Genomic DNA, 13,314 nt, shown 5'->3' with positions numbered 1-13,314 from the left:
CGGGACGAGGGGGGATACAAGCTCAGCCACGTTTGGGACTGCATTCTCGCCGCAAAAGCGCCACCTACTTTGGCGTTAAATAGCGGCGAGTTGCAGAACTCCAGTCAGAAGCTCTGAGGAAGGTGTCTGATAGACATCGAAACGTAAGCAGGTGAGAACCTTACTGGTTGTGTTAGAAGAAAATCCTATACCCTAAGTATCTTCCAACCTGATGAAATTATTTACGGAGAGTAGTGAGTATAGTTTTTACATACCTGGCCCATATTTTTCATAGAGTTCCATCACTTGTTTGTCCTCCTTCATAGTAAAGGGGCCTCGTGTGATCTCAGGGTCCAGCACATTCACATACCTGTGGAGTCAACAACAGACTGGTATCTAATTCTAGTTTTAGAATGGACCAAGAACTATATTAGTTTATTTGTGTGGGCCTTTATTTCTTCATTATTATGACAGTCCTAAGAACCCACCGCACTTAACGAAAAGAGTAAGGGTCTTTCCCGGTGTGAGTTGTTCAAACCTTGCAGTCTGGTCTTACGCAGCTTGTACTTACATGTGCAAAACTGGTATGTTATGGAGGTTTACCGATTATGTGAAACAAACAAACAGACCTCTCTCTGACTTGTGCATCTGTTCTGCCCGGTACAGATTCTTGAATCTTCCACCAGTCCTTAGCACCAAACTTGGCCACGGCTGTCAGAAGTGCCTGGAGGAACAAACAAACATACGTGTACGAACAGATGCTAGATCAAGAGGACTGCAAGTCAATTCACTGTAAATGCAGAAACGTTCACAGTGTAGACGAAGTAAACTAGAAAGGTAACATTTGCAAAGCAAATGCATAATGTTTACCTTCACATATGGTCTGCTCTGTTAATTCTTACTCAAACACATTCATATATATGGTGACAGGGGTCTAAATCCCTCCTGCTATAAAATTGCAACATGATGTAACCCAACACCAGTTACCATGGTGACAGACGTCTGGTTCAGGTCATTGACCTTAATGGTTTGGAGAAGAAGAAGAGGAAACAGAGCAAAAACAATATAAAAGATGCCTTTTATATTTCAACTGTACTACAATTTTTTATTAAATATTAAATGTGAAAACCCCTTTTTCTCTCCTACCAGAAAATAAAAACTTACAATGTCCTCATCGATGCTCCATTTTCCTCTCACCATGCTGGGGTCCAGAGTCTTGAGCCAGCGATGGCAGCACTGAGAGATGGTCCTCCCCTCCATAAAGTATGCAACTGGTACAAACATAAGAAATGTTAACTTTCTATTCAACTATATACATTAGACAGTAGTAAAATAAATAGTTGTAATGATACAGTACAGATATCAAATTATTTTCCATACCGGTATATTGTGACCAAAAGTCACGCAAAACGTGATTAAAAGCTTAAACTTAAAGGCATCCAATGCATTAGGGCTTGGAAACCTGATTTTTCAAAGTCAATATTCTAGACACTTATCTACATACTGAGTTGAAACCACACTGTCCCAATGTATATTTACCCTCATGGAGCCCAAATACCCAAAATTCTGATGGAAAATAGTTACTGGAAGGGCCCTTGCCTAATTTTTAGGGTACCACCCATAAAATAAAAGACTTGTTTCTGCAGTTTTAAATACCCAAAGGTTGAAATACCGATTTAAATGTGCTAATGTGAAGCAGTATGTGTCAATATCACAAAGATTGCCTTGTTCAGAATATTTCCAGTTTTGCTGCCCTAAAATTGCATTCGATGGCTTGAAAATGCCTGCAAAATCTGTGCACTTCTCGTTTGAATGCAATGCATTTCATTTCTCTCAATACACTTGTAAAAGTATAATGAGGTGTTTGCGTAATAAAAGTGTTAAGAAATAAAAGTGTTGTACTGCATGTAAAATGAGTTGTTGAAGTAGTTAATAGAGATCTGTAATGTAGATGTATATGGAAAATGGATCATGTGAGCCGTCCCACGTACTTTGTTGATATGGAATGTAGTTCCCCACTTTGAGTTTCTCCACCAGTTCTGTCAGTAAAGCATCCTCCTCAGGACTCCATTTCCTGCACAGACAAGAAATCAGACATTTCAAACATTTGTAGGATCTTGGGGAAATGCCTGATTGAATTACATTATAGCATGTATAGTTGACATCCACTCTCAGAATAGCTGGCGAGTCTACAAAGTAGTTGGTAGGTCCTGCTGTTGCCAGGGTTTTCTGGCTCTTCTCCTACATTTTGTAGCTTCAGCAGCAGCTATAAGTTGTTTTATTTTTTATTATCACTTATATGATTGTATGATGATCCCATTAATAGAGTATTACACCATGGTTTATGTTTCATACCGTTATTATACAGTACACATTCCTGGTGACCTCATAGTCATACCACATCCTGCCACCCAGGGCATACGTCTCTCACAACCCTGTAAATCAACCGAAACCCAGTCTCTGCCCGCTCACTTTCAATCACGGCTGAGGATAAGATACCTAAAAACTCCCCCAAAAATATACATGTACTTCCATCCCAGAACTAGAGAGGGGCATTGTACTTAAATAATTATGAATATAGATTCTAAAAGAATTCAGCCACTTCAAATAAAAACTTCTTTATCAAAATACAGATCTTTCCATCTGACAATCCAACAACATGAAAGTTCCTTACGCCTTCTTCAGTTCAGTGTTTATATCTGTCTGGTACTTCCTCAGACACTGGATAGCAGACCGCCCCGTCTGGAAGAACAAAAACAGGACAAACATCTTTAATAACACACCAGCACCTGTTTTCTATGCTATAACTCTATTATGAATTCTGCCAAATCAACACTAAGGCCTAGAAAAATTTGTGTTGTTTTTCTGGTTTCAGTCCTAAAAAAATCAGGGAGGGTCAGTGGTAATTTCCTTTTTTCCCCCTATTTTTCATGATGATGCTGCTGACAGAAAGTTGCTTGTTTTGTATCGAAGGCTGGTTTGAGCTATTCATTGGAACCAAAAAAAAGTAGTTACTGTACTTCATGTATGAAATGATGATGAAGAAGTGCAAAGAAATGGCAGTTAATGTCAATATCAGACAGATTTCCTCTTTCAGAATTTTTTTGTAGTTTTCACTCACTCTCACTCTCTCCCATAGCTTAGTCAGCCGTCGGGGCAGCATAATGCAGCCCTGCAATTGGCATTGGATGCCTTAAAGGCGATTTTAGGGCAGCAAAACTGGAAGTATTCTGAATAAGGCAAACTTTGTGATCTTGGCACATAATGCTTCATATTGGCACATTTGAGTCAGCATTTCACACTTTTGGCTTTTAAAACTGCAGAAACAAGCCCCAAGATGAGTCCTTTATTTTCTGGGTGATACTCCAAAAATCAGCCCAGGACCCTTCCAGTAACCATTTTCCATCAGAATTTTGGGTCTTTTTGCTCCATGAGGGTCAAATATACATTGGGATGGTGTGGTTTCAACTTAGTATGTAGATAAATGAGTAGAATATTGGCTCTGAAAAATCGGGTTTCCAAGCCCTAAAAACTGTACTGGATGCCTTTACATGTAAATAATATAACCTCACCCCCAGTTCCTCAGCTATCTGTACCCAGTCCTCAGCCCCATGTGCAGCAGCTATAGCCTCTAGACGACTGCTCTCCTGCTCTGTCCATTTCTTCTGGTTTACTGAAGGATGCACCACGTTCTGCCACTGTAGCTGGCATCCACTCGCGGTGTGAACACCATCAAACTGGAAAGGAAATAATGTTATAAGGCCATGGCAAGTAATTTTTATGGATGACATCAATAAGCGCATGGATTTTCTCCCAATTTTGAAAAAAAAAACACAAATTCTGTTGCCTTCTTTGGTGTTCAACATTGTGGAAAATGGGTAAATATGCCGTAAATATAAAGCATGTCCATTTCCCTGTTGCATTTGATTCGGAGTCTAGGAAGGATAAAATTTACTTGCTGTGGCCTAAATGTACATGTAGATTCAAGGACAATAAACTAAAAGAAATACTGGTAATTTCAAACCAGACTTTGAGGTTCTTCCTGGGGTGTTGTGACTTCACTGCTCGACATGATGTTGTCTAACAAAATTGTGATGATAGCAAAAAAATTCAGGCTAGCTAGAACATTGCTGGAAAGACTTGACAAAAAGAGACAAATACAGTTAGCTCAAGTTTCTGACTCACATCCACATTAGCAATCTTGTCCCAGTCGTGTGGGTCCAGTCGGTCTCCCAACAGCTCAGAATCGTCCGCACATCTGCAACACAAAATTCAAGTCTATCCTTAGCTCTGAAATTTCTATTCTATACGGTACTGGGCAAAACTCTGGCTAGGGCATCCCATCCAGGATGCACAGCTATTGTGGTCGGTGGGGTGCAATGAATAAAAATGTGCATGACAACAAAACAGAATAGAACATAAATTTATGCGCTTTGTGCATGGCCGCAACTGGCAATACCCGACTTACATCTGTGAGACGGGGTGGCCCAGGTGCAGGGCCAACCCCGTCTTGAATACATTTATGTCAACAGATTGTTGTGTAACTACTAGGTGTTCGGGTAGTGCGTTCCATTCTGTGATGGTTCTCAGAAATTTGTTTATATCCCGGCCACGGTGCAATCTTTAAAACTTAAGAAGAATGAACAGTAGCTATGATAACAGAAACACAAATTTGGTCTACAGAGGAACCTTTGGAAAACTACATTTAAAGGTCAACTGACAACTTATAATGTTACGAGGATGACTCACGTGATCTTGTTGATGTCTTCTCGTATGTCTTGGACCTTCTTCTGTAGTTCCTTCCTGTCCGAACCTTCCGCACCTTCCCTGAGCTTCTTGGTGTAAATCTCGAGTCTGTGGGGAAGACGTAGTCAACACTTCAAGTTAGAAAAAGACAGGAATATTTTTCATTCTGTAAATTTGTCAACATTTCTGCATTCTTCTTGAGATTCTGTAAATTGTGAACATTCATGGTAGTTTTATTTTTGCAGTGATGTCTTATAGCACAAAATGATAATGAATATGTGTTTAGTATTTCTACTGTATTTAGTATTTCTACTGTTATTTCCACTGTAGAAATGTTTCAATAATATTATTCACCAACCGCAAACTTCAAACACTGTGAAAACCTCCTATAGTATGTTATACCGCGAAATTGGAGTGAAAAGTAAATGCATATTACATGTAGTATACTCATCATCATCATAGCTTGTTGCTGCAACTACTAGTATGGAACTCAAAATCCAGTTTCAAAATCGTTTACAGAAATGCATGCAATTAGTCCTTACTTGTTCATCAGCGGCCGTGTTTTTTTCTGCATTCCATCACTTCTGACTGCTGCATACAGGGTCTTGTTGTTTTGTGCTGACCCTAGATAAGGTAATGCGTGAAAAACAAGTATTCTGTCAAGGCAAGGACCTGTGGTGTTGCCAAAAATCAAGGCAGAACAACATACAGATTTTTTATTAACTTCTTTAGGCCACATCAATTTAATTTGTTGTTTCTCAGATTCACCCTGTCCATTTTTTTTTTATTTGCAAAAAAAAAATAAATATTTTAGGTTCTAAATCAACTGCAAAATGCTCAAAGAAAGACGTATTGTGGCCCCAATGGTTGAAGGAAGTCCTTTTCTTACTAGTTGTTCAAGTTTTTCAATGTAACAGTGCAACTTTGTTTCATTTAAAGTTCAAAATCTATTGTTTTAATTATAAACCAGCCTGGTATGTTGACTTCATGGCTCATATTATAACATTTCCAGCTATCACGGGGTGCCTTGGCCTGTTTTTTTTTCATTTTGCCCTGTCGCTTCATATTTTTTTCTGAAAAAATCCGAGAAACAACAAAATTAAATTGGTGTGGCCTTATACATATGCATTCTGTATCTTTGTTGTCTAATTTTGACCCATAATTCCTCACTCATGACCTTCGACCTGAATAAGAGGTCTAGATTAACAAAGATTCCAATAAACAAACAAAGAAACAAACAAAAACTTGGCATCAAAGGACTAAATGACCATTTGCTTACATTTTTGGGACGGTATCACAAAAGGATTGATGCTTTTTTCCTCTCGCTTGTGGAATGATTCGTCATTGGGAGGGGGGCCCTGTGCAAGAAAAAAAGGGAAAAAACTCAATTCATACAAATTAGGATTGTTTAAATTCACATTCACAAACAAGAAGGTCTGGTCACAACCCTGTCAATCAACTGAAACACAATCTCTGCCTACTTGCTTTCAATCCTCCCTGGCCCTACTCAGGTACAGGTTCAGGTCCAGACCTGTACCTGATCCTTTGTACCTGTACCTGTACAAGATGCAACGTTTAGGTACTCAGGACGAAAATTAATAATATTTCTGTTGTAACAGCGGGGTTCAAATGCCACCAACTGACTTGTCCAATGGCCTTGCAGTTACTGGTAGTATGTTGGGTTTGTGAGCTGACAGCCCGGTTCGGCACGGGTTCGAATCCCGGCATCCAGGAGACTACTCAACCTGTTGTGTTTCACTGCCCCAGAAGTAATTACATGCTGTAGCAAGTTTTTGCCAACTTTCTTGTTAAACAAGGGCAGAAGTAGATATCCTAGCCTGGTGTCCAGTCTATTTCTCTTTAGGGCTGCAGTATCTCTCTAGATCTTCCCCGCCTGACTCAGCTAGGTAGGTAGGTTTTGGATGATCGTTATGGGGCTAATCAATGCCTGGTGTACAACATTCTATCACAGGCATAACACTCCGACCAGTCGGCCTGTTGAGCTGTACGGGGGAAACTATTAGAGCCCCAAAGACAACCTGCCGCAATCACGATAGACTGGATACTAGGCTATAGATATCCCTGTATCCTGTTCACTCACGTTCCCATAGCTGTCCCTGAAGTAAGGTTTGAAGAAGTGGGAGAGTTTGTGGGTCGATCGACCCCTGCTCTCTGACCCCGGGTCACTCACTGTCAGCTCTGACTTCAGCACAGTCTGTGAAAGTGTGTTCAAGTCATGGACCAGTTACTAGGATAAATACAAGTACATGTAATGTTATATGTACAAAATGTACAGGAAAAAAAGATGTCCAACTCAAATTATCAGTCTTTTAATGTTCATTGCATGCTGTTTTTTGCATTGCAGAATCTACTGTGTTTCTCTAAGTGCTTATTACATGTAGGTTAGTGAGAAAAGTACTAACCCAGCTCTTTTAATTAAAATCCATTTTCAGTGTATTTCTGTGCATGAATAAGGACTTAAGAGCGAATGTCTGTAAGGATCAAACAATGGTGGCACCGGTCAAAAAATCGATTTGGCTCATTTTTTGCACAGTGATAGTACTTAATACATAACCCCTCAGAATAGCTTTCTTTTTGTTCAGAACCCCTTGTTGCCATGGCAACGGGCCAAAGAAGTTTTCAGGCCATTTGTCCAGATTTTGGCATGTACAAAACATAGAAATTGGCTAACTTTAGGGCACTATAACTGATCAGTGCTTTAGCGTAACGACAAGAGCAAGATGTGCTGATCAGAGCAATGCCTAAACTTGTATAAAATAGCAGTAAAGCCAATGTTCAGTAAAATCTGAGGTCTTGGGCACTCTGAATACAATGCACTGTTTTAAGGGTGTAAAAAAACTGAAATTTTGCCCAACTTTGAAGCACTGTAAGTCCCAGAAGGGGAGGATGTTTTGTTTGAAATTTGCACTGCATAATAAACCACTCCAGAGGTATCAGATGCATGCTTGCAAAGTTTGGGTTCTTGTTTCGTTGCTACGAACTTGTCCTTTAAAGTAGGTCAATTTTCGTTATTTTGATGATATGTCATTTTGTGCTTTCTTTGAACTAACATAAGCTCCAAACCAAACTAGTTCTTTACTTAAAATTTACTTGAAGTATAAAACAACAAATTGTCTATGAAATGCATGCTTGCAAAGTTTGGGTTCTTGTTTCGTTGCTACGCACTTGTCCTTTAAAGTAGGTCAGTTTTCGTTATTTTGATGATATGTCATTTTGTGCTTTCTTTGAACTAACATAAGCTCCAAACCACACTAGTTCTTTACTTGAAATTTACATGAAGTATAAAACAACAAATTGTCTATAAAATGCATGCTTGCAAAGTTTGGGTTCTTGTTTCGTTGCTACGCACTTGTCCTTTAAAGTAGGTCAGTTTTCGTTATTTTGATGATATGTCATTTTGTGCTATCTTTGAACTAACATAAGCTCCAAACCAAACTAGTTCTTTACTTGAAATTTGCATGAAGTATAAAACAACAAATTGTCTATAAAATGCATGCTTGCAAAGTTTGGGTTCTTGTTTCGTTGCTACGCACTTGTCCTTTAAAGTGGGTCAGTTTTCATTATTTTGATAATATGTCATTTTGAGCTATTTTTGACCTAGCATAAGGTCCAAACCAAACTAGTTATTTACTTGAAAGTTACATAGAATATAAAACAACAAATTGTCTATGAAATGCATGCTTGCAAAGTTTGGGTTCTTGTTTCGTTGCTACGCACTTGTCCTTTAAAGTGGGTCAGTTTTCATTATTTTGATAATATGTCATTTTGAGCTATTTTTGACCTAGCATAAGGTCCAAACCAAACTAGTTATTTACTTGAAAGTTACATAGAATATAAAACAACAAATTGTCTATGAAATGCATGCTTGCAAAGTTTGGGTTCTTGTTTCGTTGCTACGCACTTGTCCTTTAAAGTGGGTCAGTTTTCATTATTTTGATAATATGTCATTTTGTGCTATTTTTAACTGACATAAGTTCCAAACCAAACTAGTTCTGTACTTGAAATTTATTTACAACATAAAACAATATGTACTCTGTAGAATGCGTACTTGCAAAGTCTGGGTTCTTGTTTTGCTGCTACGCACTTGTCCCTGAAAAAGGGGCAATTTGCATATTTTCATGTCATCTTGTCCTATCTTTTGACTCTCATAAGTCTCAACAGTAAATTGTTTTGCTATTTAAATTTACACTGAATGTAAACCTATATATTGTCTTTGAAATGCATGTTTGCATAGGTCAGATTCCTGTGTTCTAGTGGCTGTACCTGTCCCTGAAAGTAGGCCATATTCTTCACTTGTCCACTAATGCAAAATATTGGCTATCTTTGGGAGTCTAATATGAAAAAGGAAAGGTTTTAATTCTTCTATCTCTAATTTTGACAGATCTATGCCTTGGGTTGTTTATGAAATAGTTAGCACCAACGTTTGCATGATATAGTTGTAGCAATGTGGCTGTTATTGAACGTATGCCACTTTATCTTAATTTGATGATAACAGTCTTATACAGTCATATTTAGCGTCCCCACATTATTGACTCTCGAAGACTTGACTTGTTTCTATATTTGAATAAATATGATAAATCCCTGCGCATCTTTCTAATATGTAGTCTATCACTCTATGTCTTTGTATAACTATGTCTATGTGGAAAACATGCATTTCAGTCAACTCCGCTATTCCTGTACATGTAGACTGTACTCATTTTGAGCAAGGACAGGAACTTAAGTACTCTTTCAGTTTTGCTACAAAGGCCGCTTTCCGACGGCGATCACTTATGGAAGATACATCCACATCAATGTGTTCACAAATCAGTTTTAGCAATGCAATCCCAAGTTCGTATAAGTCACTTCTCTTTGACATGTCACATAGGTTTATATCTCATCTTTATCAAGCTAACGTGAAGATGAAAGAGATAAGGACTTCTCAAGTTTCTTGCCCTGACCACGGAGCCAAGGGGAGATTCACTATAGTCTAGGTCCTCTAGGAACTGGATGGCATGCTATGTTGCCCCTAAGGAAGGGGCAACATAGCATTAAATTTTGTATTTCAAATGCAGGCAATATTGGTTTGCAACTTATGATACTTTTAAATTGATAGTACATAATGACATATTGAAAAAAAATACCCAGTTTCAAGGCCAGTTTCACTACAGCAACACAAGACCTCAAACTTGCACTTCATTGACAATATATTGTTCTATATTTCACGTAAATTGCAAGTACAAACCAATGTTGGTTTGGAACTTATGATGGTTCAGAGATAGCACAAAATGACGTACTATCAAACTAATGAAAATTGTCCCACTTTCAGGGACAAGCGCGTAGCAGCAAAACAAGAACCCAAACTTTGCAAGCATGCATTTGATAGACAATTTGTTGTTTTATACTTCATGTAAATTTCAAGTAAAGAACTAGTTTGGTTTGGAGCTTATGTTAGTTCAAAGATAGCACAAAATGACATATCATCAAAATAACGAAAATCGACCTACTTTAAAGGACAAGTGCGTAGCAACGAAACAAGAACCCAAACTTTGCAAGCATGCATTTTATAGACAATTTGTTGTTTTATACTTCATGCAAATTTCAAGTAAAGAACTAGTTTGGTTTGGAGCTTATGTTAGTTCAAAAATAGCACAAAATGACATATGATCAAAATAACGAAAATTGACCTACTTTAAAGGACAAGTGCGTAGCAACGAAACAAGAACCCAAACTTTGCAAGCATGCATTTTATAGACAATTTGTTGTTTTATACTTCATAAAAATTTCAAGTAAAGAACTAGTGTGGTTTGGAGCTTATGCTAGTTCAAAGATAGCACAAAATGACATATCATCAAAATAACGAAAACTGACCTACTTTAAAGGACAAGTGCGTAGCAACAAAACAAGAATCCAAACTTTGCAAGCATGCATTTTATAGACAATTTGTTGTTTTATACTTCATGTAAATTTCAAGTAAAGAACTAGTTTGGTTTGGAGCTTATGTTAGTTCAAAGAAAGCACAAAATGACATATCATCAAAATAACGAAAACTGACCTACTTTAAAGGACAAGTACGTAGCAACGAAACAAGAACCCAAACTTTGCAAGCATGCATCTGATACCTCTGAAGTGGTTTATTATGCAGTGCAAATTTCAAACAAAACATCCTCCCCTTCTGGGACTTACAGTGCTTCAAAGTTGGGCAAAATTTCAGTTTTTTTACACCCTTAAAACAGTGCATTGTATTCAGAGTGCCCAAGACCTCAGATTTTACTGAACATTGGCTTTACTGCTATTTTATACAAGTTTAGGCATTGCTCTGATCAGCACATCTTGCTCTTGTCGTTACGCTAAAGCACTGATCAGTTATAGTGTTCTAAAGTTAGCCAATTTCTATGTTTTGTACATGCCAAAATCTGGACAAATGGCCTGAAAACTTCTTTGGCCCGTTGCCATGGCAACAAGGGGTTCTGAGCAAAAAGAAAGCTATTCTGAGGGGTTATGTATTAAGTACTATCACTGTGCAAAAAATGAGCCAAATCGATTTTTTGACCGGTGCCACCATTGTTTGATCCTTACAGACATTCGCTCTTAAAATGTTCATGTAAACCTAACATGTTACCCTACTAGTAAGTCTGATAGGTGTCAGAGAGAGCATTTAAATTTTGCATTTTGTGCAAATTTACCTCACACTTGGAAGTACAGTATGGAAGTTCCTTCCTTACAAGACATGTACCGGTACAAAATGTATATACCTGTCTCTCCCTGTTCTGAGCCAACATGAGCTGTACCCTGTTCAGCATGTCATGGATGTACTCCTGGTAGTTCTGGTTTAGTTCCAGGACCTCCTCTGGCTCCAAATCCTGGATCAGCTATATTAACAACAAATAACAAAATGTTTGTAGTGGTTGTTGCAATTTTTTTTTGCAGCGTGCTTTTAACGCTAAGAAAAATGGACAGGTTTGCGAAACTATATGTTCGAGGTGGCGGCAGGTGCAGCAAAAAGGTAGTAGGTGAATTACTTGTTCACAGCAATGATAAGTTTGCGATACAGAAATTACAGTGAAAACTGCAAATATAAAAGTACAGCAAAAAAAGTTGTGATTTACAGTACTTGTGAACATCATAGCAGAGTTAACTGCCCAGCTTACCCCTTGTACTTCAGCCTCTGTTTGATCATCTTCCTCCTCCTCCTGATACCCAACATCTGGGGCAGAGGACGGTCCTGCCACGACCAGGCCAGACGACGGTCTGCTCCGCATACCCTCGATGGTGTGTGGCGTGAGGATGACAGTGTCTCTGGACACCTGGGGGTGGGGACAGAAGAGTGTTGTTACCTCTGTGTATGGAGGTATTGTTTTCGGCACGTACATCTCTGTGTGTGTCTGTTTGCTTGCTTTAAGTAATACAAGTGTCAGTAAGTATTTGAATGACAGCACATTACCTTACTACAGCCCACAAAAGGTCAGACACTGGAAATAGGGTCGCAGAATCTGGCTGACAGGAAGTTGGCAGTTAGCAGGATCCCCAATAAGGCTGAAATTTCACCAGAATGTGACATTTCATACTAAATACTGTACATGCAGTACACGCTTGAATCAGCAGGAGGCACTGCTGACTGGTCTGTACCTGAGAGGATGCTCTTGACCCTGCATTGCTGATCCTGGGAGACACTGACCTGAAGGGCTCTACTGGAGATGCTATAGCTGTGGGAAACAGCAGAGAAGCATTATTTCCACAAGTTTATTAAGTAATAGGCAAAACCATTCTCCTAAAATTTCTCCAGGACACCATGATCATGACATATCACACTCCGCACTCAAGTGACATTTACCATTACCATGCCATTACTAAAATATTTTGTACTACAGTGTCTGATCTATTGTACAGCACATATACCAAAGATGTGCATGCAAATACTCCTGTTCTGACAGTTCTTTCCCAATTACTAGTACACATGTATTAGAATAAAGTTCACAGTTTACTTGGAAAGCATGGACAACCCTTCAACTTCCCTCTGCTTGAAGTTTGAGAAGATATGATGTGAAATTTTAGAGGTAAAGCAGGCATTTTTGTTCTTTGTAACTAGTAAATCACATAAACCCATCATATTTCCATATGTCAAGTAAAAGTATACTTCAGTGTTGTTAAATATAAACACTAAGAATAGTTGCTATCAGTTCATCAGTAGCCAATATGGACTTCTGAAACCTTTGTACGACGTCGCATTTATACCCAAGGCGTCCCGCCCAACACCTACTCAGCTTTTCCTCGTGGTCCGACTCTTCCTCCGAACTGTACTCCCCCTCCGAGCTGTCAATCACCAGTCTCCCGCTCAGAACCTGCTTAATCTGCTCAGTCTCCCTCTCTATCTTTTCTCGCTCGAGATCGATGCTCGGCTCTGCCATTTTGGGGGTGAAAACCATCAAAACGTACCAAATCGGCAAAAATTGAACCACTTCTGATATCCAAGATGGCTGAACTCTGGGTAATAATACTTTTTGATTGGCCAGCGCTTATATCAATCCGCGTGGATGAAATAATAAACATTTGCTCTCAGATATGGGCCTGTCATGGTGTGAAAAAGATAAA

The 13,314-nt window shown here is 38.8% G+C and overlaps 2 protein-coding genes across 2 annotated transcripts in view; both read right to left on the bottom strand.

The window, feature by feature from the left end:
- The window catches only part of LOC109482288 (platelet binding protein GspB-like), a 15,387-nt gene extending 10,544 nt beyond the window's left edge, over positions 1-4,843 (bottom strand). The window contains exons 1-8 of the mRNA XM_019784973.1: positions 4,729-4,843; positions 4,165-4,237; positions 3,552-3,716; positions 2,654-2,721; positions 1,971-2,053; positions 1,144-1,250; positions 609-703; positions 255-349 (exon numbers count right to left, since the gene is read on the bottom strand). Of these exons, the coding sequence (XP_019640532.1) occupies positions 255-349; positions 609-703; positions 1,144-1,239 (286 nt within the window). The 5' untranslated portion in view covers positions 1,240-1,250; positions 1,971-2,053; positions 2,654-2,721; ... (1 more) ...; positions 4,165-4,237; positions 4,729-4,843. The remainder of the gene's footprint in view (positions 1-254; positions 350-608; positions 704-1,143; positions 1,251-1,970; positions 2,054-2,653; positions 2,722-3,551; positions 3,717-4,164; positions 4,238-4,728) is intronic.
- Positions 4,844-5,263: 420 nt separating this feature from the next.
- LOC109482287 (snRNA-activating protein complex subunit 4-like) lies at positions 5,264-13,207 on the bottom strand. Its single transcript, XM_019784972.1, has 7 exons — positions 12,983-13,207; positions 12,352-12,428; positions 11,874-12,029; positions 11,478-11,594; positions 6,827-6,940; positions 6,005-6,083; positions 5,264-5,349 (listed from the first exon to the last, which is right to left on the bottom strand). Exons 1-7 carry the CDS (start codon positions 13,146-13,148, stop codon positions 5,264-5,266), a joined length of 795 nt encoding a protein of 264 aa, XP_019640531.1. The 5' UTR covers positions 13,149-13,207.
- Positions 13,208-13,314: the final 107 nt, after the last annotated feature.

This window comes from Branchiostoma belcheri, unplaced genomic scaffold (assembly GCF_001625305.1).
Source record: "Branchiostoma belcheri isolate BF01 breed outbred unplaced genomic scaffold, Haploidv18h27 scaffold6, whole genome shotgun sequence".
Taxonomy (NCBI): domain Eukaryota; kingdom Metazoa; phylum Chordata; class Leptocardii; order Amphioxiformes; family Branchiostomatidae; genus Branchiostoma; species Branchiostoma belcheri.
This window is presented reverse-complemented; position numbering and strand designations above follow the sequence as displayed.